The sequence below is a fragment of the Lissotriton vulgaris genome, chromosome 4_1, assembly GCF_964263255.1.
Source record: "Lissotriton vulgaris chromosome 4_1, aLisVul1.2, whole genome shotgun sequence".
NCBI lineage: Eukaryota > Metazoa > Chordata > Amphibia > Caudata > Salamandridae > Lissotriton > Lissotriton vulgaris.
This window is the reverse complement of record NC_141691.1, coordinates 313,123,125-313,149,149: the sequence shown is the minus strand read 5'-3', so window position 1 is coordinate 313,149,149 and position 26,025 is coordinate 313,123,125. Positions and strand designations below refer to the sequence as shown.

The 26,025-nt window shown below is 43.8% G+C and overlaps 1 protein-coding gene across 2 annotated transcripts in view; it reads left to right on the top strand.

Annotated features, from left to right (window-relative positions):
- MCF2 (MCF.2 cell line derived transforming sequence) overlaps nucleotides 1–26,025 on the top strand; it is an 870,271-nt gene that overhangs the window by 370,233 nt on the left and 474,013 nt on the right. For both annotated transcript variants that reach the window (XM_086918640.1, XM_086918639.1), the window contains exon 4: nucleotides 10,903–10,993. In XM_086918640.1, the coding sequence (XP_086774766.1) occupies nucleotides 10,903–10,993 (91 nt within the window). The remainder of the gene's footprint in view (nucleotides 1–10,902; nucleotides 10,994–26,025) is intronic.

Genomic DNA, 26,025 nt, shown 5'->3' with positions numbered 1-26,025 from the left:
GCGGTAAAGATAAGAGCTGTCTGATGAACATATTTTCCAAGGTACTGAAATTTGATTGACAACTATGCGCCCATAACTCACCCCCATAAAAGACTGCCCCCCGTGCCTGCAGCTTATAAATTTCAAGGGGGGGCGAGACAGGTTTATAGATAGTCTGTTTTAACAATTTACAAATCCCCCCAATTTTTTGTGAAAGCTTCAGTTGGGATTTGGTCTGGTGATGTGCCCAGGTCATGTCCTCGGTCAATGTTAGGCCCAGATAGTCAAAAGTTGACACTCTCTCTAGGGAAACACCCTCTATGGTAGGGTTGGGGCGAGACAGTCTGGGTGGATTGAATACCATATACTTAGTTTTGGATTTATTTATTTCCAGGCCCCTATCGTTGCAGAAGGTAACAAAGGCATCCAGAACTCTCTGTATACCCATGGGTGACTTTGCGAGCAGAAGGGTATCATCCGCGAACATGATCGCGGAGATGCCGATTCCCGCCAACCTTGGGGCATCCCGGTTGGGGACCCCGTTAAGATGGTCAATCACCCCGTTTACAAAGAGGCAAAACAGGGTCGGTGCGAGCACACAACCCTGTCTTACCCCTCTGCAAACGGGGAAACTCGCCGACAGGATCCCATGTCTGCCGCATCTCACCCTCGCATAGTTCTGGGCGTGGAGACGGATGAGGATGTTTAGTAGGGGCAGGGGAATTCCTAGATCCCTCAATACTTTCCAGAGTTTGGCTCGTGGGACTAAATCGAAAGCCGCACGAAGGTCAACAAAAACAGTGTACAGCGAGCCCCCCTTAATTTTGACCGTTTTCCAGAATATCATACTCAATCTGAAGATTTGGTCCACTGTGGATACCTTCTTTCTGAACCCAGCCTGGTACACACTAAGGATTTCCGACTCCTCCACCCAATCCAAAAGATGGTCCAGAATCAGCCTTGAAAAGAGTTTCTGTGAAACATCTATAAGGCTGATTGGCCTATAATTAAGCGGAAGAAGGGGGGAGCCCTTCTTGAATATGGGCACCAGCTCTGCCCCCAGCCAGGTGTTCGGAGGAGACATACCACCTAAGATTGCGTTAAAGATTTTTGAAGGTAGGGGGCCCAGATCTCAGGTTCCTGTTTGTATACATCACCTGGTACTTGATCCAGGCCTGGCGCCTTGCCCAGTGGAAGATTTGCTATAGCTGTCCTTACTTCCATCAGGGTAAAGGTAAGCTCAAATCCATCCGAGTCCGTATTGTTTGCGGTCGGCGCGATGGGGTCAAGGAGGTCAATGGGTCCTTCCTTATAAAGGCTGCTGAAATGCTGTTCCCAGGCCTCAGGTGCTATATTGGGCATCACAGCTTGCTCATGGTCCGCCGAGCCTGTGCCTACAAGCTGCCAGAACTTGCGGGCGTCTTTGACCCCCAGGGTTGTAGTCATGTTGGCCCATTTTTCAACCTCCCATTCCTCCCTGGCGTAGCGTGTGAGATCCCTATATATCTGTCGCTTCGTTTTTATTAAGGGCCTACTGGTATTTTGTTTGAGCGCCTCTAGGAGGTCTCTTTTTGCTTGCCTACATGCCTTATTGTACCAAGACGGCTTCCTTATTTGGCTAGGCTTTTTTCCGCCAATGGGGTTTAGGGTTCCTTTAATGGCAGTGACTAACGAGATATGTAGTTTGCCGAGCTGGTGGTGGTAATCGCCTTGAGTGTGGTCTAGTGCAGCAGCGCCCTCAAGTAGAGGAATTAGTAGGCTATACAGTTTGGCCAACTCTGTCGGATTTTTGGCCAGCTTGTCCCATCTTATCTTGCGTCTGTTACTAGACAAAGTACCGGCGTTAAAGTTGTCCTGCTCGGACAACCGGGCCTCTCTTGTACCCGGAATCCTGAGCCATATCGTCAAAGGGTCGTGGTCGCTCTCCCCCCTTTGTGTGATCTTGAAATCCACGATTCTTTTCCATTCCCTGCATTCAATAAATACATAGTCCAAGCGTGCCCTCCTTCCTGCCTGGGAGAAGGTATAGGCGGGGGGCGTATCTGACTTCGCTCGCCCGTTACATGCCCTAATCGAGTGAGTTAATGTCAGGGTGGTAATCTGCAGGGCCAGTGGAGACCAGACTCTTGCAGTGGGTCCGGCGACTGGGGGAATTTCCCAGACATCGTCCTCTTCCTGATCCGCTGCATCTAGCAAGCCAGCAAGGGGTTCGAACTGACAATTGAAGTCACCTCCCACCACGAACATGGCTCCCTCAGGGAAGTAAGTTAGGAAGGAGGATAGTTCCTCAATAGTTCTGGAAGTAGCTGAGACACTAACTGGCCTGGAATAGACATTTATAATGCCCAGACTGAACCCATTCGACCACTCTAACAGCAGACACTGAACATCTTCCGAGCTGGTGTCCAGAGTTTTTACACTACAACCCAGATGAGTTGCCACCCAGATAGTTAGCCCTCCCGATGGCCGACCCTTTCCAGCCCACTTAGCGGGAACTGAGTAAGAGGCAAAACCCATACGGTTTTGTACCTCCCGGGCCCAGGTTTCCTGGAACATACATACGTCAGCGCAGTCAATATATGCTCCCCAATCTGGACAAGCTAATTTATTACAAAGACCCGCTATGTTCCAGGAAACAATATTTAGAACCCTGGAGTCATCTGGTGCTCCGCTCGGAGATAAAGGGCCTTGCTGCGGGGTACTAATCTTCTGGATACCAGGAGAGGGAATTGCTGGGTCGGGTTTAGTATGTTTTGCCAGTGCGGGTTCCAAACTTAATGTTAAGTGGTCAGCCCCGGGGCCCCTCTCTTTGCCAGACTCTTGGTTCAGTCAGTCCACCTCTTCAAGACAGCTATACCTATTGTGATGCATGAAGTCCATTTGGGCAGGTAAGTGATGTCTAGGAGGCCTGTACCTTGACCCATCGATAGCAAATCCCACCTTGGTCCATCCTTCTTCTCCCCCCGGGTTCCTATTGATTTTAACTCTGGGCGGATAGAAGAAGGAGAGTGGGAGCAGTTGTATGCTGGTAGTTCCCAAACCCCCCAACCAGTTAGTAATGAGTTGTACTATCTGGCAGTTTCTAAAGGTAACCAGTATACAATCCCCTTTAATCACCTTGCTGATGTGTCCCACCCACGAAACACGCCTAACCATTAGAATATCCCCCCTCAGATTTGATGGCAGTGGTCTGTGGATATTCAACCAGCCGATCACCTTATTTCTAAGGGACTCAAATGGTTCCTGGGTATTGGGAGAAAGTTCAGGAACTCCAGCCAAAATTACAGTGTAAGGAGCGGCTTCGGGTGGGAGATTTACTATAGCTGGGTCTTTCAAGGGTGGAACATTTTGGACAGTGTGGGCGTTAGAACTGCTCTGTGTAGTTCCTTGCCTAGGAGGGATAGTAGGTGCTGGCACTTTGGATTTTCTTGCTAATGGTACTGGGGGAGTTTGCTTTGGTAGTGGGGTAGGCAGTGTGGTGGAGGAAGAGGGATGAGGGATCTGGAGAGGTGGGGGGGGAATTGTACCTACTGATGCCATAGGATGGCCAGTTACTGGAGCTGGCGCTATAGTGGCGGGAACCCCACTAGGAACTGTACCTGTGGAATGCATCCCCCTCTGGTTTGGGTGGGCCCTCATATCCCCCATTGTAGTCTCGATTGCTGTTAGCCGAGTATTAATGCTATCCAGACACCTCATCAAGGGTTCCAGGAGTCTCTCCATCACGTTAGTGATGAGGGGTAAAAACTGGTCGCCTTCCACCCTTAGATTTTCGCCGAAAACAAATGGCCCCCCTGTACCCTGTAGTGACAGTTGCGTAGGGCACAGTGGAGACTCGCGAACAATATTTAATAAAAGGGGTGAGCGTTCCATGGAGTCTGGGGAGGCTGCAACGCTGGTCGTGGCTTGGTCGATTCTAGCCCTTTTTGCTCCCTTCGATTGTCTGAATATCTTCCTTTTGGGAACTGCTCCTTCTTTATTGCCCCTTGCTTGCGTAGTGACCAGTTCAGGGCCTGATCGCTTAGGTGAGGGAGAGTTAGGCAATAGGATTTGAGTACTGTCAGTGATCGCAAGATGAGAGTCTCGCTGAAAAGTAGAAGAGGATCTAAGCTGCAGAAGAACGGATTCAATTGTTTGATCTATGCTATCTAGGAGCTGTAGGTGCGAGGCCTCCAGTGAGTCCTGGGAAGGGATAATTGGAACTGGCGAATTTGGGAGGGCGGTGCTCTGGGTCAAAGGGATTTCCGTGACACACATGTCATTAGTGGGTTTTGAACTGGTTTTAATCAGGAAGTTGTCCAAAGTACCTTTAGATGTAGCAGCTGCTGCCATCGCCTTGCTCCGGGTCTCCCTTGTAGCCATGTAATGTCCACCTTGAAGCTGGGGTGCACCTTGCGGCTCAATCCAGAATGATAGGTCCGATGATCAGATGAAAAAGATGTGGCCCGGTCCGGTCCCTCCTGGGCTCGAACGGGCTAAAACGGGCCCGCTCTTGGCCCGGTCTTCGCGCGCGTCCCGCGACACGCGTCCGATTGCGTACACTTAAGGTAGTGAAGAGGGCGGTCATCACAGGAGGCGGGGTGGGCGGGAAGAGTGTCCAGGTGCGGCTCCACACAGCGCCGCAGTCAGTCCTGGGACTCGCAGTCCCTCACGCTGTCAACGCCTCCTCTAAAGTTTCATTTTACTATTCTATAATTAAACAAGGTTATTAAAGCTCACATCCTGACATTTAATTTTGTTTGCCTTATTTTTGTTTGACAGCATTAAGGTTATTCAATCTTTGGACAGTTACCAAGACACCTCCATTTTAATATACAGCACATTTTGTACACTGATTATAGCCTCCTGGTGATGTAGAGATTGTCGATACAGAAAGGGGGTGGTGATGAACAGAGTGTCTGAATTAAGCAGACCACTCTTACCCAGTCCAAAGATCAGGGCTTGATCCATCACCGTTATTTATCTCACTGCCCCATCCCAGCTCAGAACCTGGCTATATGCAAATTAGTCTGTCCCTGGCCCAGTGCATCATGGGAACAGGGCAGACCAAACTACCAAGCCAATTCTTCACCAGAAAGGAGACAAGCTACCGGGGACCGGTTTCTGGCATTTCAGCCTCTTCGGCCCGGCTTGCTTGAATCCTGATGGAGCAGTGAGAAAGAGACTCATGTCTGAGTATACCCTGCCACACCTATAGTGGCCAAAAACGATACAGAAAGGGGGTGGTGATGAACAGAGTGTCTGAATTAAGCAGACCACTCTTACCCAGTCCAAAGATCAGGGCTTGATCCATCACCGTTATTTATCTCACTGCCCCATCCCAGCTCAGAACCTGGCTATATGCAAATTACATACAGCCGGGTTCTGAAACTGGGATGGTGCAGTGAGCTAAAAAACGGTGTTGGATCTAGCCCTGATCTTTTGACTGGGTGAGAGCTTTCTGCTTAATTCAGAGACTCTGTCCCTCACCACCCCTTTTTGTAAATATTTTTGTCCACCCTAAGCGTGGAAGGGTATTCTCAGATGTGAGACCCTTGCTCATTGCACCATCAGGATTCAAGCAAACCGGGCCGAAGACGGCTGTAATGCCAGAAACCGGTCCCCGGGAGCTTGTTTCCTTCCCAGTGTAAGAATTGGCTTCTGTAGTTTGGTTTGTCCTGTTCCCATCATGCACTGGGACAGGAACAGACTAATTTGCATACAGCCGGGTTCTGAAACTGGGATGGTGCAGTGAGCTAAAAAACGGTGTTGGATCTAGCCCTGATCTTTTGACTGGGTGAGAGCTTTCTGCTTAATTCAGAGACTCTGTCCCTCGCCACCCCTTTTTGTAAATATTTTTGTCCACCCTAAGCGTGGAAGGGTATTCTCAGATGTGAGACCCTTGCTCATTGCACCATCAGGATTCAAGCAAACCGGGCCGAAGACGGCTGTAATGCCAGAAACCGGTCCCCGGGAGCTTGTTTCCTTCCCAGTGTAAGAATTGGCTTCTGTAGTTTGGTTTGTCCTGTTCCCATCATGCACTGGGACAGGAACAGACTAATTTGCATACAGCCGGGTTCTGAAACTGGGATGGTGCAGTGAGCTAAAAAACGGTGTTGGATCTAGCCCTGATCTTTTGACTGGGTGAGAGCTTTCTGCTTAATTCAGAGACTCTGTCCCTCACCACCCCTTTTTGTAAATATTTTTGTCCACCCTAAGCGTGGAAGGGTATTCTCAGATGTGAGACCCTTGCTCATTGCACCATCAGGATTCAAGCAAACCGGGCCGAAGACGGCTGTAATGCCAGAAACCGGTCCCCGGGAGCTTGTTTCCTTCCCAGTGTAAGAATTGGCTTCTGTAGTTTGGTTTGTCCTGTTCCCATCATGCACTGGGACAGGAACAGACTAATTTGCATACAGCCGGGTTCTGAAACTGGGATGGTGCAGTGAGCTAAAAAACGGTGTTGGATCTAGCCCTGATCTTTTGACTGGGTGAGAGCTTTCTGCTTAATTCAGAGACTCTGTCCCTCACCACCCCTTTTTGTAAAGATGTAGAGATTGTGACTTTGTCATAAATACCACATGAGGTTGACTGTGCATCTGGTCAACTGATTGTTGAATATGGGCCTTCCTTTGGCACAACGTCTGCAGGGTACTACACTCCCCTCTCATTGTCCACATGAACACGGGACTTTGATACTCTGATGTGCCTGGTAATGGCTTCTTTCCTGGGCCAGTACAGCAACAAGACGTTCTGCTGTGAGAGCATTTGCTGGATGTCCTCTGCCAAGGTAGATAGAACACTGCCTTCAGCATGGGATGGCTCAATTATATATTGTTTCCTTCAAATTCCATCAAATACTAGTTATAGTTATACCTATGAGAGAATTCGGATTTAATATACCTCTAACTTCAACCTCACAAATGGACATTCTTCTAACTAATCTAAATTTCTTCTATTCATTTTAAGCTCTTAATCAATGCTGACCTGATCTCTCTCTTTGATATACACCTCAAGAAGGTTCTGGTATCACAAATTAAAGCAATATATTACCAATTTATCTGATGATCTATGACATAGGTCCTGTACTACAGTACCTAAAAGAGCACTTGTGACATTTGCCTTTTAATTCTCCAAATTCGTTTTCAAAGAGTGGGTCTTTTTGTATAAAACAATTAAAAAAAATGTATCTGTTTCACTCTCATTTGCTGTATTGCCCGTGCTTTATTTCTTTCTTTGCTTGTGATCTCAAGCAATATATCTTGCTAATTTCAACTTTGTAGCATAGAAGAAATGTATTTTTTGTTTTGCTCTTTTCACATGTTACAGATCTCTTCTCAATTTCTGTTATGCACAGATTTAGCTATCTAAGGATTTGTGAAATGTGGAGGCATGACTTCCCCTTTACATGCCCTATTCCGTCTCATCTCATGGGCTGACTCGAACAGTATCATGAGACCCTTTTTCCTTAATAGTATTTCCCTTAGGTTTGATACAGTAGTCTAAACAACAACTGCTGTTAGATTCCTTAGCACAATTACTCTATGATTTAGTTTTTATTGCGATATTTTGTCCTCTTTTTTATTTTCAAGTGCTTCATTGTCTTTCTGGTCAAACCACTCATTTGTCTGAGCTGCAGTATGAAGGTTCTCTGCATTCATTCTGGCCTTACAATTCGCCCCATGTCTTTTATTTTCCTTCAATGTTGTGCACCCTCTACCGCCTTTTCCATGGTTTGCAGCAGCTACACGAGTGTGTGTTCATAGATGGATGTGGTTTCAGGAAATGTGTTCTCTGAAGAAATCACCCTGTGCTCCTTCTATTTTCATAGTTGCGTTCATCTCACTGCTGAGTGGGTCAAGCGGGGCTATTTATAAGCTAAAACCAGTTTGTGACTGATCATGACCCCTGAGCCATTCAAACAAAAATGTCCATGCTTTTTCAACTAAAGATTCTCAGCTCTGTGAGAGTTTCTCTTCCAGAGATGGGCAGAAGCTAATACAGAGTTCCTTCAGTACAGAGAAGAAACATGGCATTTTGCTTCATGGTCCGGATGACCTGGGCCACCCTGTCTTGAAACTGAAGAGGGAGCTGAATACACAATGTCTCCACACTCTTTTGTTAAGATATTCATGGTACAAGCAGGAAGTCTTCATCTGGGGTGTTAAGCGGACCCTGCAGCGTGGGGGAGGTGGGGCAACTCTTCAGAGGTCTCCATCCCTTCAGGAGGCACCATGCAGTGCAAGGGCAATGAATATTTGTGAGATATGGGAAACTCTGAGACCCCCCTCATCACAATCTGCAGGGGACCCCCATCATTTTTCTTTGGGTAATGGTCTTCCTCTCTTCTTGGTTAGACTCCGCTCTCTGCTAAAAGTGTGTGTGTGTTTTAAAAAGTACAACCAGTTTGTGTTGACATTTGAATGACACAACGTAAAATTTCCATTCTTCTGCCACCCATGATGTTTATCACAGTGAGAAGCTTTCTGTTCCAGGGATTAGCAGAAGCTATCATGGCGTCCTTTTTACCACAGAGACCAAAAACGCCACATGGCCAGTTCCCTTCTTCCTCACCCCCTTTCGCTGGCCCTGGTACTCAAATGAGGATCAAAGAAAAGCTCAGTCACCCCAGCCCATCGGTTCCTCCTGCCATGGTGTGTTTAGCTCTGCTGATCTGGGCAAGGTCTCCCTCTCAAAGAAAACTTGATGCTGGGGGTGCCAGTGGGTGGGATATGTGGCATGCAAGGAAGCTTTGCAGTTTGAGCAGGAAGCATGGATTTTCTAACGATGTTCTAATTTCGGTACATTCTTGTTCCACAAAATGGAACTTTGTGCAACTGCTTAGGGTTTTTGCATGCAGTTACAGTAGAGTTAGCAAAGGATCAGTTACAGCAAGCAGCATTAGTGCAAAATGGTTTCTCTTTTTCGGGGCATGGCATTTGCCGCAGGGGCTGCTCTAGGCTCATGGTGGCGCTGGGCAGGGAGTGTAGGTAGGGGCCCCGGAAGAGGGAGTCCGGTCGGGGCGGAGCACCGAGGCCAGTGAAGAGGGGGGAGGGCGGGTAGTCAGGGTGTTTGGAAGCGAAACAGAGCCGGAGGCCGCCAAATCCCTGCCAGGGGCCGCCACGCAAATATGTATCCATCCTTAGAGGATTATTATATTAAGAATATATATTGGCGTGGTGACCCTTGGGTTTGGGGGCCCTGTGCAGGTGCACAGCTTGCACATGCCTAAGGCCGCCCCTGCTTGCCGCTATTGTGTGTCCAGCAGCCTTAAACTAATGCAGAGGTTAATGCGCGGAGCAAATAAAAAGCGAAAGGTTGTGAAAAAAGATGCATTCTCTTACTAGGGTATGTGTAAGAGCAATGTGGACTAAGAGAAAGGGAATTTTGTCCATGAAATACTGTAGGTGGTCATTTAATCAGATAATCTTTGTGATGGGAGTGCATAAGGTCATCAGAGAAAGGTGGTTTAGTGTGGGGTAGAGATGCCAAACGAGTGGGATGGTCAGCAAGCAGTGTGGGGCTGGCATGGTATGTGTCTGCTGCATCTTTCCTTGTGTTCACACCACACTAGAGAACAGAAGTGATTTCAAATTAGATGTTACTTCAGAGTACTGTAGTAGGAACAACTAGTCTCTGTATCATGCTGTCTATCCTGAAGAGTGTGAAGGTGAGATGCATGGGTCTTTGTGGGTTTTTTAATACAAACTCTCTAATGCTCTGTGCATTTGTGCGTGCTGAAAGGAAGAAGTGCCATGTCCTGAAGCCAGCTACTTTTATGCAGCGTGAATATGGGTGGCGGCCCAGGGTTGTTCATGGCCTTGAATAAACATCTCTTACTCATGCTGTAAGGGAAGGAACCTTGGACCCTGCATAGCTCTAAGGTCAGCTTCACTGTGCATAAAAAGCATAACAGGGGCCTGTGCTGGGATATGAAGCCAGTCTCTTTTATATACCATTTCCAGATTGTCCTGGACAGGGTATATCAATAATACAAACAAAGACTCATTTCTGAAACCTACAATATTATATAGTCTTAAGTGCTATACTGAGCTACTGTCAAATTACCATACATATGTACGCCTTAAACATTGCATGAAAAAGTCAATAGTAAACCATGAGATAGCTAGGACATCCCATCTTTTTTACTAGTTGAAATGACTGAGTTCCTGAGCACTAATATTTCCATAAATGGCTTCTAAATTCCATGAATACATATAAACCCACTGTGTATTCCAGTCTTAGTGAAGGCCTGCATAAAGACAAGGCCAAACCACTGTCAACTTTGGGTATGTTTTAAACCAAATCTTCATATATTAAATATTATATATTCAGAGGGTGACATTCTGTGCGACCTTTACTTTAGGTTCTTTTTATGTCAATTGATGTGGGACAGTATCTTTTGTGGGGACTGATATTCGTCACTGTCGTCAAACAACCTCAGGTTCTACTGCACGTCAGCTGCATTGCTACTGTACACATGACTCTCGACGAATAGCAGGGGAGTATTGTCAAGACTTACATCAGAAGGTGGCACTGAAAAGAGACTTCTATTGCCATCTATTACATTTGCTTGGCTGCAAGCCTTTTACACATGTAGAGTACAATGATAAATTAGACAAGTTTCTTTTAATGTTAAGTAGGATGCAGTTAGATAACCTCCAACTGTGTTTATGTTTTAAAAATCTAGTATTACTCTCTATTGTATGAAATGCATAGTGATATATGTATTAAATAGTCAAGGGGTGAGCAGTTAACTGAAAATTGGGTTTCTGGCCTAAGGCAATGCGCCTAATCCATAACCATAAGCACTTGTTTACTCTTCTAGGTTTGCTTGCTTGACCATAATATGTGATTGTGCTTAGTCTATAATTTTGCACCTCAAGAACATATGAAAATTGTTTGAAATGCTGTTTTGGTTCACAGTATTTTGTTCTTTTGTAGTCAAAATGAAAGTGATACAAAATTTATCCTTATACTGGACAGAAGACTAGACACATGGACGTCTGTGCGAATGTCTCTTCAAAAGTTAGCGGTAAGCGACATATAATTCCATTTAATGGTGTTGGTTGAAATGAATGTATAACTGATTATTTCGAACAATGTTGAATAAATATTAAAATGTTCAGTCACTCACTATTTGAGCATTAAAATTAGGAGTTCTGTCTTGTGAGAACAGAGTGGGGGCAAAAATAGGAAAATTAGATAATCAAATTAATTTCTAGTTTGCTGTAGATTTTTATCCTTTAATAATTCTTTATACAGCCATGGTGAAGCCGGATTTAGGTTTCTTGACAGAAACGTGGCTTAAGTCTCATTCTACTCTGGCCATTACGTTTGCCCTGCCTGACGGTTACCGGATTATAAGAATAGACAGACAGCCTAAGATTGGGGGCGGGATAGCTATAATACACAAGGACAGCATCAAAGTTACCTCACTGGAGCAGCGATGCAATGCTAATATTGACATTTTGGTCTTTCAGATAGACCTTCTTTTGCAACTCAGTGGAAGGGGACCTTAGTCTATCGGACCCGGGCCCTTTGGCTGAATTCTCACTCCAACTTACTGAATTAATAGCTTCCAATGTGATCTCGACCAACAATGTTTTATTGTTGGGAGATTTTCATGTTCACAGTGACTGTACCACCAATACCGATGCACTGACGCTCTAGGCCTAGGCCAACGCACACAGGAGTTTACACACTGGATATCATTTTTTCAAATTCTTCCAGCATTCTGTGCGAATCTCCCCAGCCGCTGTTATGGTCAAGTCATACATCCATTGAATTCCTTATCCAGGGTCCCAGGGAGGCGAATGGCCCCAGCCCTGTCACTCACTATACTCGCAGACAATAGAAAAAAATCTTTCCGGAGGGTTTCCAAGCCTCCTTCTTGGCACCTTGGGATGTTGAACCTGACAATATAGAGGATGGTCTAGACAAATATAATTCTGCTGTCACCTGTGCCATTGACTAGCTTGCACAATTAAAGTCACTCCCCAACTCCTCTAAGCGTCCTCAGACAGTTTGGTTTTCACCTGAGCTTCGGGCTCAAAAAACAAGAAAGGCGATGGTGTAGTACCCATGATGAGTGGGAAACAAACAGATTTAAGGCCACTCTCTCTGACTACTACAAAAACATAAAGACCGCACGGAAAGCCCACATTGCATCTCAGCTAGCCTAGGCTGGAAATGCTCCCCAACCCCTCTATTGAATCCTTCAGTCCTTCACCAATCCCAAGGCCTTTGATAATCTAGAGGCCCCCTCACAATCTCTCTGCAAAGACATCGCTCAACATTTTTCACAGAAAATAGAGCTTATCTACGACAAGATTGTCTCGTCAGGAAGCCAGCCTCCGATCGCTATGGCATCCGATCCGCCAGAACATGCAAACCCCCAGCTGCTAGAGAGTTACCCTCTCTGACCTCGGTAGACGTAGAAGCATTACTTCGTACTGTAAAATCTGGCTACCCTATAGATACCATCCCGCCCAAAATCGCAGCCTCCTTGTGCTGTCAATGGTCTCCATCCATTGAGTTTCTTCTCAATCTCTCCATGAGAGAGGGTCGTCTTCCTTTGGAATGGAAGGCAGCACAGGTTATGCCTGTCCGCAATAACACCAAAGTTCCCCAGGCTGATCTCTCCAATCTCCGTCCCATCTTGTTACTCCCCCTCCTCAGAAAACTACTAGAGGCATATCAACAAACATCTGTCTGACCATGGCAGATTTTTCTCCAGGCAGATAATTATACAGAGGACTATTGAATAATTTAAATTTGTGATTAGAGAGAAAAATCTCCAGTTTTTCACAAAAAAACAACTTGCCCTCTATAAGATTGGATACCGAATATAGACATGAAAGAGTCTTAAGGATCATAATCAAAAGCATATTACCAATAGCGATTTTTGTCTTGGATGTCTTTTTTGTTAAAATGTTTTTCATGTAAAATGTGTTTGTGATTTATGTCTTATTTGAATATGCTTGTTAAATTGTTTTGAGAACAAGGAAGTATTGATATGACATAACATACGTCTTTTTCAGATTAAACAAAATAACTAAGAATAAAAAATAGTGAAAATAAATACACCGGTTCAAACTGAAATCAATGGGTTTGGCTATTTAGCAAAGACATTCAGCTTTCAAAAAACGCGATACACAGGCTCATTCCTCTTTTACAAGTTGATTTAATTCCAGCACTTGTTTTTCAGTTGTAAACACAAATTGTATGTGTCTAATTCATATCACAATTAGTAAAGTGCAAGAGTTTATGCACAGTTTTCCAGTCATTAATTGTCTCACTGCTCTGGTCATACATAATATAATAGGTATAAATGTGAGTAAATTAATAGATTTAAAATATATCTACACGTCACCGAAATTGCATCTAATCATACCTTCTTTTAGTATACTAATCGAGAATTCTGACATTTAACACCAAAATTCTATAATGATGGGAGTTGTTCTAGATTTGATGCATAACACTTGGGACAACAGGGTAGATCTTAAATACTTCATAGGGTATGTGAAATACATGATGGAGTATCATAAGAGGCTGATGAGAATATTGAGCACATGTAATGTCTTTTAAACAGAAGTGATAACTGTTATACAAATGTGTTCATCATTGTCTCTTATCTCACTAGTACAATGTTTTACCCACTCCCAGGGTCCAAATATCTTCCCAAATCGTAGCTTTTGGCATAACAGTGATATTATATGGTGATTATATTCAGAGCTATAAATAACTTTTTTAAAGTAATGATCTGTAATGTGTTTGCTTTTAATTATATTTAGACCTCACCGATGGGCTCAGACGCTGATGACGATATGGGGGACGCCCCTGGGGTCAGGGGGGAGGGAGAGGATGACGCGGGCACTAGCCCAAACCTCACATGAAGTTCAATGTTATCCAATAATATGAAATGTGTCTTGAGTAACTATGTGTCTCAGTGTAACCTCTGGTCGACTAGCCGTGCCTTAATGAGTCTGTCAATGTCCATATGTGATGTTTTGATGCCAATGGCGGGGGGGGGGGAGGGGTTGTGCTTTGTTAATTTATGCAAAACATCAAAAATAAAGTTTAAAAAAATAAATAAATTATATTTAGACAAAAGTGTTTCTTTAATCTTATACATAACAAAATTGAGAAATCGTGATTTTCGGTTAATATTTGTTCAAACAATTTAACCATCCTTCATGTAATGAATTTTGTATGGCATTGTTGATCCTTATGAGACGTGCAGCAATGGAAAATCCATATTGTCCCCAAGTGCAATATACAAATAGAACTTTGGATATTTTAGATACTTTTGAATATCCCACTAAATATATGCTACAATCTTCATTTTAATTTCTTTAACAAATGTGGAATTATTGCACTTAATAGGCTGTAGGTGATTTAAGATGTATAATCTCCAACAAAAACATAAACATGTTCTCTCATTATTGTGGTGCTAATACAAATTGTATTGTATATAGCTGGGCAGTTCAATCAGAAGTGTTTTCAAACCTGGGTGACTGATCCAGCCATTATTAATAACCCAGTGTAACTTTTTACTATTCTACCAAATACAGCTATCACCTCTAATGTTGCAAAAACACCTGGAATATAGATTAGAAGACTTTTGGGCAGTCTGATCATTTTAATATAATTTATTCTACCACCAATTGATAAGAATAAATGTTGATTTCAATCCAACATTTTTTAATCTCAGCCCACGTGTTAATTAAATGAATCTGATCCATACCATCAATCATGTTGGGGATTGGAACTTCAAGGTATGTGACTTGCTCTGTGACTTTCATTATAAATGATAGCTGAGTTTCAACTTCTTACATCACATCTGATACCATCAGGTTTGGTAATAATAATTTTGGACCCTAATAGTTCCCAAATAATTTCAACAGTGTTTATAGTTATTTCGTCCAGTTTTGGAAATGTGCCCTTTCTGCAGGCTCAATCTTTATTTTTTGTTGAAACCTATTTTTGCTTACAATATAATTATTTGCACCTCACTGCTAACCTATGGTAAAGTGCTTGTGCTCCTCATTTTACCTTGGTAAAATTGGTATACACCTGATTCATTTATTAGTTTGTCTATACGTTTCTAATGTATGGTACCAAGTGTACCAATGGCTTGTAAATGAAATGCTACCAGTGGACTGCAGCACTCATTGTGCCATACACTGCAGTGGCAAGGTAAAGGCCTAAAACATCCTTGTAAGTATTAGTAAGTCACCCCTATGTAGGCATTAGTGTCATAAGGCAGGGTGCATGGTATTTCAAGTTTGCTGTTTCATATGACTGCATTGGGATACAATATTAAGTTTAATAAATGTTATCTCTATCTCGGAAACCACTTACTTTTGAATGCAATCCCTATACGATGATGGGTTGGGTGCAGTGGACCTGAGACTGTATTAATGGGTGGCACAACTGCTTCCTATTAACAATTGGATCTCTGGCAAATAAAACAATCCAACCACATAACTGGAGTGAGCCGCTCTTGTTGGGTAAGCAACATTGGCCAGGATATATTGGGAAAGCCCCCCTCCGCCTGACCTCTGCGGCCATTCCCATCATCAGTTGAAGAGAAGTGCTGAAGTGGATGAGGTGGTGGGGGATGCTCATTAAGGAAACGCTGATCTGGATGGGAGCATGGCTGTCTGAAGCTGCGAGTCTCCAGGTCATTCAGTATTGGAACATGCTGGGGATCTGCAAATAAGGAAATGTCTGGCAGAAAACCACAAGAATTCATACAAGCAACTAGTTGCCTAATCTGACTTGCTTAAATCTTAGCCCAAGCAGTGGTGCTCACAGAGTACAGCCCTCTGCAGGTTAGACTCACTATGTCAGACATTAGAGAAGAGTATTTGTTGTGTATACAAGATAGTGGTGGCGAACATCCCCAACCCACTGGACAGACTGTGGGAGCAGTGGGAATCTGACCTCGGCACACTGGATGAAGAAGACTGGACGGAGGTCAAAATGGCAACCTGTCTGAGATTGATACAGTTTAAATATTTTCATAAGATATACTAAGCCCCAAAAGACGGTGGAGGATGGGTTGGAGTGAAGGTCCAGGCTGCCTCTGCTGTGGCCAGGCTAGGGTCACTCCGATACATGTGGTATGGGAATTCCAGTTGATACAGAGATACTGGAATTCAATTTTTTCAAATACAGAAGAGATGATAGGAATCCTGGTTGACCAGGACACCAAACCTGCTAATTTAGGAATGTTTCCTGGGTCGTAAGGCAACAAAGGACAGAAGTTTTTGGTTGGGAATGGTTGCATGCTGGCCAAACGAGACATTGCTGGCAACTAGAAAACTAGCAAAGCACCTCCAGTCTAAAATTGATTAAAGGGGATAGGGTACTGCTCCTTAGCAGAAGAAGCCATATACCGATCCCGAGGCTGCTGTAATAAGTACTCTGCTCTGACCACCAGGAGGGAAACATGGGGGTGGACAGCTAACCCAAGACACTGCGAAAAGCCCAAGGTAACGGAGGGCACAGTACTTTGACCTAAAGTCTAGCTAGCATGCTGCTAAGTTCATGAAGACAATAAACATGGAGGGAAATGTGTCAAGTGGAAGCGGCGACTCCTGGTCCTTTTGGTCCTTTTGTGTTAACGTCCTCTTTAAATCATTCATAGGAACAGGCTTGATGTACTGCTGGGAATGGTCGGTGGGCTGTGGTGATTTGAGGATTTTTCATATGATCGCAAGGTTTAAATCAAAACCTCTAATAGAATTTTTCAGGAAATTACTTTTAGACATTTTATTAAAAGCCAGTTTTACTGGTGAAGTCAAGTATTTAATACATATTTTTGAAGGGGACTTTTATAGGGCCGGAAATCCTTGAAAGCTAAATCTACATTTTGGTCACCCACTTTTGTTAGGCAGCATTCACCAATTAGCATTTGAATAGACGTGAATGAGGTGTGACCTTGCTCCCAAGAACAAACAATAGGCTGACCTGAATGAACAAAACACACCCCTCCATACCTGACAGAATATGAAGGGTGGGACTGTGAGGATCGTTTTTTATATTAAAGTATTTTATCCTGCTTGAATGTCACATCTTGCTTGACAGGTCTGCCAGCCTTTTTAAAATGATACTTGGGGCTCACTTGAAAGAAGCAAATGTTAGCTGACCCTCTGGCATGGCCCTTCTTTTATCTCCCTGCCAAATATGCCGCAATCACAGTGGGCCTCTTTTTTACATTAGTGTCAAAGCTTGTTTAACTGGTGTACTGGGTTTGCATATAACATTTGCGGCACACTCAAAAGGCGGGAAACAAATATTTTGAGTTGTATAGGAAGAAAATTCACAATAACCATCAAACTATTGGGCAAATGCTATAGAAAGTCACCTGCCAGAAAGAGTGTCACATGAGGTTTACAATTTCTAATGCCTAATCTATAATTTACAACGCATGTGAGATGTGTAGTGGATTTATTTTCCCCACCAACCTAACGTGTGTGTTTTGGTGCATGTGTGTGCAACCTCAAGATGGGTTTATTTCTTATAAGGTATTTAATATTTAGAAATACCCTAAGTCAAGTCGTTAGAGAAGTGGAGTGCCACATAGAGGATATTTTTGGACCAACATGAGCGCCATAAACCTCAAGATGTGCTGTTCAAAAAACAGTATATTCTGTGTTGGAGTCAGACAGAATGACGTGAGGAGGTTGGGAATAGCTGCATCATAGGAACACGTTGGTAATTAGCATGTCACCTCTTCCTGCTCTTAACTTGGCAACAAGTGAAAAAGTGAAAAAGGTGCCTTTCAACACTTGCAGAGTTAATTTTCATGTCCATCTGAAGTTAGTGTCCTGATTGTCAGGATTGCCTTGCTTAAATAGGACTGCTGGGAAGTGTGAACACATCTATGGCAGGGGTCTAACTGTTAGCATATTCACAACTTTCGGCTCTTAAACATAAAAGTACTAGAAGGGAACCTTTACTTCTATAAAAACAGAGGAGACACTGAACAGAGGATGCTTTCTATCATGGTAAACATGTTTTGACATAGTCTATAAGACAGCAAACAAGTGAACACTTCTTCAGTTAGGACGGAAGGGTATGAAGCATAATTTTACCTGAGAAAGGGTTATCTGCTTTGGATCCCTTTAGATTCCCCAGATTTCAATGGGACCCAACCAATGCTTTTTTTTCTATGTGTCGTATGTGGAACGAAAAAGCGGAGCAGGTATGAACAAGTACTACACAAGTACAGAGGGACATTTGTCTATGCTGTGAGTGTTTATGATCCCAAACGAAACCTAACACGAACACTGCCAAAACCAGTTCAGAGTATCTGGATACTACGCCATCTTGTCCATTCCCTCGTCCTTTAACCCTTTCCCCTAGTTTCCCCCTTAACGATCCTCAAATGTTGCTTCCCTTTTCTGATTTGCCTTTTCTCCATACCCTTGTATCCCTCCCAGCCTCCCTAGTGCTGTGACTGCATCCCCCTCCGACCCCACTTAATGGAACTCCTTTGTACTCTCTACCCTTCCTATGTGTCTCTTAGAGTATATCCATTCGTATCCCTTCCCTATGTATATAGAGAAAACTCTAATCACTAGTATATGTAGTAGACCTTCGTACTTTCTACCATACCTATGTGACTATTGAGTATATCCACTCGTATCTCTTCCTTGTGTGGCTTTACATCTTGTACATTTGCAATTGTTTTCTGTTTGTATCTTATATGTAACAAATGTAATCCTTAGTCCTTATGTTCTGCAACTGGTTCTTATGTAAAGCGCTCTGCCACCTTCGGGTAAAGTTTGCGGTATATAAAATCGCATTAAAATAAAAAAATTAAAAATAATACATTTATTAGGAGGGGGTAAGATGCACTAAACACACCTCATGAAGCTATTCCCCTGATGGTGAGTAAAACGAAGGCAATACATCTAAATAATATAAACCTTGCAGACATAATATATGGCAATCTCTGAAAGAATCTTTTATGGAGGTATTTGATCCTAGCTAATGTCTACATTAGCACCAATGCCTTTTTCATAAATAATAGTTGCACCCATACCTGGTCATCTTTGTAAATTTCCAGGTTTTCACTCTGCCCATAGGAAATGACAGTCTTTAACTGTTTGTTGATGCCCTCATAAAAGCTTCAGAAAGTGAAGCCAAGCATTGATTGTTCATCCTTTATGCTTCTTTCAAATATCTGAAGCTTCTCTCTTCCTGAATGACTCTCACACAAGCTTTGTACAATTTTTAGCAACCTTATTTTTGGGAAAAATAAACTATTAATCTATGATGTGCAGTAAGAACAATAAGTGTTAATTCCCTTGCACATTCCTTCAGCCTAACCGTGCTTTTCTGCAAAAGTCACAAACATATGCTCTAGGCATAGCCTATCAAAGAATAATAAAAGTTGCTCTATGCTGAAAACAGCACATATCATTTATGCACGTTAAATTATTTGCAAAGCGTTAGGCAACAATGAGCATATGAGAATATGCGAACATAGGAGCAATATTGGGTGTCGCAAAATCACCACGAAAATGAGCGAACACTTTTTACAAGCAAACCACACCACTAACGACCTCAAATGGACCATAATTGAGCAAGTTAACACTGGTAAAAAGATTCCTCAAGCCTTGTTCAAAAAGAAACACATGTGGGTATATCGCTTAGGGACTCATCAAAATGGTATGAATGATGATATCCCTTGGGCCACAATCCTTAGACACTAACTACCCAGTGATTTTCGCTTTCTACCAAGCATGATGCTTTGAACTGAATCTCTTGCTTTTTCATGACAGACCTCTTCCAGTTGCTCTCAATCCAATTTCAATTTCGGTTTTATTGAATGGTTGGCACAGCACCCTCTCCATGTTCGTTCATGGTAACATCCGTAATTTATAAATACACCATGAAAGCCATAACAGCACCACATGTGCTTTGTCAGTAGATAGTCTGAACATCTCGGTCTGTTTAATTGCCTCTGAACTTTAATGGCCATATACTATCGAGTATCCGCTTCTGTACAGTCCCACCATCAACATTACGCCCTGACCTGGCCAAGTGACTTCGGCCTATATCTTCTTTTTTTGTTTAGTCTGTGAAAACTCTATAACATATAGATTACGGAATTAGAACATTGCACACTATTGTAGAGAACCGGGACACCTGCCCCACTCCTCTATAAAGTTTTCTGATTCAACCTCGTTGACTGTTCAGTCAACTGTCTAGACATTTATGCCCAGCATGTTTCCCTCACCTCATACGCACCCTGGGATTGACCATGGGAAACACCGACACGCTGTGATGCATGTGGCCACGCCCCCACCCCCTCGAGGGCGCTCTGCACCACCCGGCTTCTTCTTTATAACACAGCGGTCCACCGAACTCCTTATCCTCGGGGTCCAGTGTCAGAGGGCGATACACAGGTACCAAGTGGATCCCTGGCGACGCGGGCGTGAGTACTTGTTGGACACTAAGCAAAGTAACTAGTGCTTTCAGCGCTACTCCCATTGATTACCCCCCTTTTCTCCCTTCGTTCTAGGGTGTGCCTATTTTACCACCACCCCCCTCCCGAGACCCATGATGTGAGGATCGCGCACATCAATCGTGAGACTTTTAATTACTTTTTAAATCACTTCTGACCTTTACTTATTCGCATGTGATTTGGGCACCCCCTGTCACTCCGCAGAGGCTCACCGACCATTTGTGCTGATTGATTGTCTACTAAGACACGCAATACCGCTAAAAGCACTAGCTGGCGTGCAGGTGCTATAGTACTATACTGATATTGATCGCCTTTATCGTGCTCACTAACTATACAGACCACCTCTGACAAACAGATTAATTACAGTTTATACATCAGATGAACTTCACTCTGAGAATTGGAGCGCATTATGATGGGCATGGTATACCTGTATTAAAACTTTGACGCAAACTAGTGATTAACTGTTTGTCCTGTCTTTTCTCTTTATGTTTGTTATTGTCATTTCTCTCCACAGGTGCAACCCGGTTTTCTAAATTGAGCAAATTTTTTTCTTTTTGCACGCACTCTCACGTCCTCACGTTAGGGTGGGCATTAGCGTGCCCATACCGCCGAGGTATATCTCTTAGGTCCTGACGAATTCCTGGAAACGAAATCCATGATGGCAGAAACATGTTGACCCCACTCAAGAGGAAGTAGCTGAACAATTTATTTGGCTCCCTTCCCACGCCTTATTTTTAATATGTTTGATTGGGCACCCAATAAAAATTCTGTTATCACATTATCACTCACACACACCTCACAATACAAAAAAACAGCTCGGCAGTAATTCTGGCGTCGAAGCACACCGGGGAGGCACTCGACCTCTCCTGGTGGGGCCCAATGATGAAGCATGTCACCAACCAGGTTGGTGAGTGAGGTCCTTCTATATAAATCTAAACAAGATTTATGTATCTTTGTCCATGTTCCCTTCTCTCGCTCTTTTTTGTGTTGATTGCAGTAGTTACACTCTTTTGTTGTTTATGCTGACTAGCTGGGGGACCAAGAGTGTTTTCTCTACATTATCCCTCTCTCTCCTGTTGCTAATGATAACCAAATTAATGCGTCAACATAAATCGAAAATTCTTGATGGCCCTGTTTTAAGATAGGGCATGTGAGCGATCAAACAATTTTTCATCTGGTCAGAAATAGCAGAAAAAGTATACCGTCAAGGATAATTTCTTTCTACTAATGCAATAAACCAATTGGCCACATTCCCACTTTAATATGATGGGACAAAGGACACTTTAGTCTGATAATCTCTTAAGGAGTTAGTTTACACAAAAAATGTAACTGACATGATTCAGAAGCAATATGAATTTCATAGGATGCCCAGAAAATTTCTCTTGAAGGGCTAAGGATATAATTGGAATCATTGGGGAACAGGAATGTGCAGTCCCTGAAAGGAGTTAAAAATGCTGATGAAACTGAACTTTTATCATTGGAAGGCAGAGGAATGTGACTTGCACCCTTTTCTGTCTTCATCAAATTACCTACCTCCTCCTTAAAAGTTCCTAATTCTAATGAAATATCTTATTGTCTTGTTGCACATGGTTTCCACCCATTTAGTTATCGAAGTTTTTTTGCTATTGATCACCGTGTTTATGGACGTTTATTGTGGATGAGCATCACAACCTGAATCTTACTCAGTAATGTCATGGTAAATTGGACTGAGAGTGTTTACCATCGTTGTCCTTCTTTTAAGATAAGACGCTGCGGTTAGCTAAGGTATATAGCCCTGGGCTTCTTGCACATAAACTTATGCATAAACGTGTGCACATGCCTGCTACACGTGAGAGACTACTGTCTGCACAACCTGGTAGCTACCCACAGGTTACATGCTTGCGGCAGTTGTGAACTGCAAATTCAGCTTGTCAAAATAAGCTCTTTTGCCAGACCTAAGCCTTCCTTTTAAATATTAATTTGGCATCCATTAGCAGGACTTCTTATCCATAAAGGCTGGATCATGAAATTGAAAATTAGGACATGTAGAAATTAATGTTCAAAGTGTACTTACTCTAAAATATCCCCAAAAGCGTTTTTTGTTGTAGCATGGCTGGTGGCATCTATAGGGAAACACTGACCTACATTGATACATTTAATACATGCTATCTACTGATTGGTAGATATGGTCAAGTTGGATTTTACTTCACCATTTTGGAAATTACACTTTTAGAAAGTTGTCATGATCGAGCCTATATGCAAAAGGCTTGCTGCCAGTGTTCAGTGTCGCATAACTGCTGATGGCTACACTGTACCGAGATGTGCATTGCTCCCACGCAGTGGACAAATGGCCTTCAGGGGGAGGAGGGAGTTTCCTTCTTCGACCTGATGGCCTTGGATATCTGCCCAGTAACTTGATTAACTTCAAAGGAGCATCCCCTGTTATAGGCAGATGTAGCAGACACCTGGGCCTGCCCCTCTATTGTCCTGATAGCCAGCTTGGCTCTGAACCCAGTGGGACAGAGGAGCTGTCCCAGAACGGGTTTCAGGGGCCGCAAAGGGCTGTTCATTTCCATGGCAGCACCTCTGGGTCAGCACAGGAGCTCTGCACAGGGGAAGAAGGGCTTTGCTACATTGGATTGTTCCAGAAGGCTGTGCAGGAAGGTTGGTACAGGGGTGGAGGGATGGTGTGTCATCCTAAGAATGGCCAGGTGTGCCTGGCATCTAGAACGTTCCACCCACAGGTATAAAACCTTGCACAAGGGAGACACAGAAGGCAAGACCCAGGACCTGGGTGGTGACACACCAGAATCATGGACAGCTGGAAGGAGAAACAACCTGACACATCTAATGGGCTAAGAGCTTTGCCTATAGCTGAACCCCGGGTCTAAATGGGTCTGCCCTGGGCCAGGAGTGCTGGAACCTTATGCCCTTCAGGACCAGTTGGGGGAAGACGTGAACTTTACTGCCCCTCCCTGGTACCCAGTATAATGGACAGGAAGCCATGTGGCCTGAGGAGGGCAGAGCAGCCAGGGAAACCTGCTGATGGTGCCCCTGGTTCAAATGAGGAAAATCAGCCCTAGAGCCACAAAATTGGCTGAATGGGGCCCAAGTTATGCACCTTTGAAGATCAGCCATTTAAACACACCTTTTTAAAAAAATGAGCGTGTGGAGATCCACTGCAATTCCTGAAATACCCCGTGGGTCGTGCATCTATATTTAATTATGGGGTTGGTGATGTGCTGTGTGTGGGGCCCCCTCCCTGGATCCTTATAGCCCCTGGGGACCCCCATGTTCTCTAGGGCAATAAAAAAAAGTGCAGGAACACTATGGGGACCTGGAGGGGGTTATCAAGAAATGGCCAAGGGGCCCCATCCCCAGGGCCCAAGCAACATCGAGGAGCAGAAAAGGACTTGGGCGCCGCCATGCTCTCCTGCGCACCCCCTCGCTCCCTGTGCCTGTGACTGGTGGGAGCAAGGAGGCCCTGCACAGCAGCATCACACACGCTCCACATGGGCAGGGGGAAGAAAGAACAGTGCTCTCTCCCCTCCCACAGAATCAAGTGTGCAAGTGGGACAGATTCCAGGGCAGCAAAGGAGTTTGCTTCCTGTGCGGCTTTTTAGAACCATAACCTGGGATCAAAAACAAGGGTTTGGAAATAAAAGCCACAAGGAAACACTTGATTGAGGCCGCTAAGCCTCAGCACAGCTGGATAGCCTTCTACTTTAGATATTAATTCACTACCCCTCTGGAGAGAGCACGCTATAATGCTCTGCAAGTGCTTCTATATAAAGGTTTTATCAATTGTGGTGCTCCAAGTAGGGACAGGGGCACCACTAATATACATTTTGAGTGTTATGGGGGTGGCTACAGGGAGAGTTGGTAAATCAATGAAGTCAGGTTGGTTTGACCACCATTGCTCGCGCGCTAATCAGTTCTTGAAAAGAGCCTTACAGGCCTCCCCTAGAAATAGGGAAGATATCAAATCTGCGTGTCTCATGTATAAGTGCGTTCCTGGGGCAAGGAAATAACAATTATGTGAAAAAGTTTGGGCCGATCTGTAGCAAGCATCTGAACTAAGAGCCACTACCCTGTTTTGGAGCCCCATCAATCAGCCATTTCTCAGAGACTCTTCGGCCCCCATTGGTAGAGACACACGTGACACGAGCAGACTGGCTAACCCAGTATGATGGAATTTTTAATCTACATATTGCAGTGACAAACTCATCCTCTGATTAAATATTTTTATTAAAGCCCTGTTCCAAACTTCTTTTACTCCGAAATAGGTCAACATAGAAATGGACAAAAGTGCAAACTGAAAAGACCCTGCCTCAGATGGGGTCCCCATATATGCTTCTAAATCGTTCTCTGCACTATGGAGACCTATCCTAATACAAGTATGTACAGCGGTTACCAAAAGTTGCATCCTGCAATGTAGTCTGATATTATAATTTTCCCGATTTTTTAAAAAGGGAGTACAGAGGAGATGCACAATGAACAGACCAATTTCACTGCTTGATTTTTCAGTAAAGCTGCTTGGTGGAATTTTACTTAAAATAATTGAAACATGGGCAAATGACAACCATGTGCTTACTGACTCACAATTTGGATTCAGTTGTAAAGTTGGTACTCTGGAACAATGCATCAACCTAAACTTGCTTATAAGCAAATATGTTACTACAAGAAAAGGCCACATCCATCTATGCTTCGCCGACTTAGGTAGCACCTTTGATCTCGTTAATCATGTTAAGCTATGGTTAACTTTAGAACTCCTGTGCCCCCATTGACATCATTTCCTTTCAGTCCCATTTGCATAGTCGCTTGACTGCCCAGACGCGCTATGGAACCAACGGAAAATGCACACTTCGGAGTTTCTGCTCTCCCTCTACCTAAAAGGGGTGGATGAATTCCTGTAACAACTGACAGCCGATCCCCTAAAATAGGAGATCGCCCTACCCCAATCCTCTGTATGCCGACAATGCTGTACTTCTATCACAAACTGCTGACAGCTTACAGCACCTAATTACAGGTTTTGTTGCATATATGGAAGGGAAAGTTAGAAACTTTAATTTAGCATACACGCTTGTAATGGCATGTGGGACTGGCAAAATTAAGAAAAGGATGTACATTATTAAAAGGCAAGCACTAACTGGAACCATGAGCTTCACTTACTTAGGTTTACATTTCTCCAACAGTGGCCTCTGGGGCCCACAACTGAAAATTGGCAAAATTACATTTCAGTGATCTACTGTAGCAAATTTCAGATTTTCCTGTGAAAATTGGTAACAAGCCTGTTAGAGAGATATTACACCTATGTAAGAGCAAATGGTAGTTGGAGGAAGACTTGGACTTTACTGCCCCTTATGGGGCCACCACATGGGGTATGGCAGATAATAAGCTATTGCAGGTGTCCTAGAACAACTCTTTGTCTAGGCTCTTAGTAGTACCATGATCTACCTCCACCCACATTGTTCACAACTAACCAGCAGGCCCCTATATAGAGATACCATTGTCATCTGTGCACTCCTCACCTGGTATACCATTTAGATTAAGGCCGGAACAAAATCTCCAAAAGCAGCAATTAAAGACTGTCTGGCCCT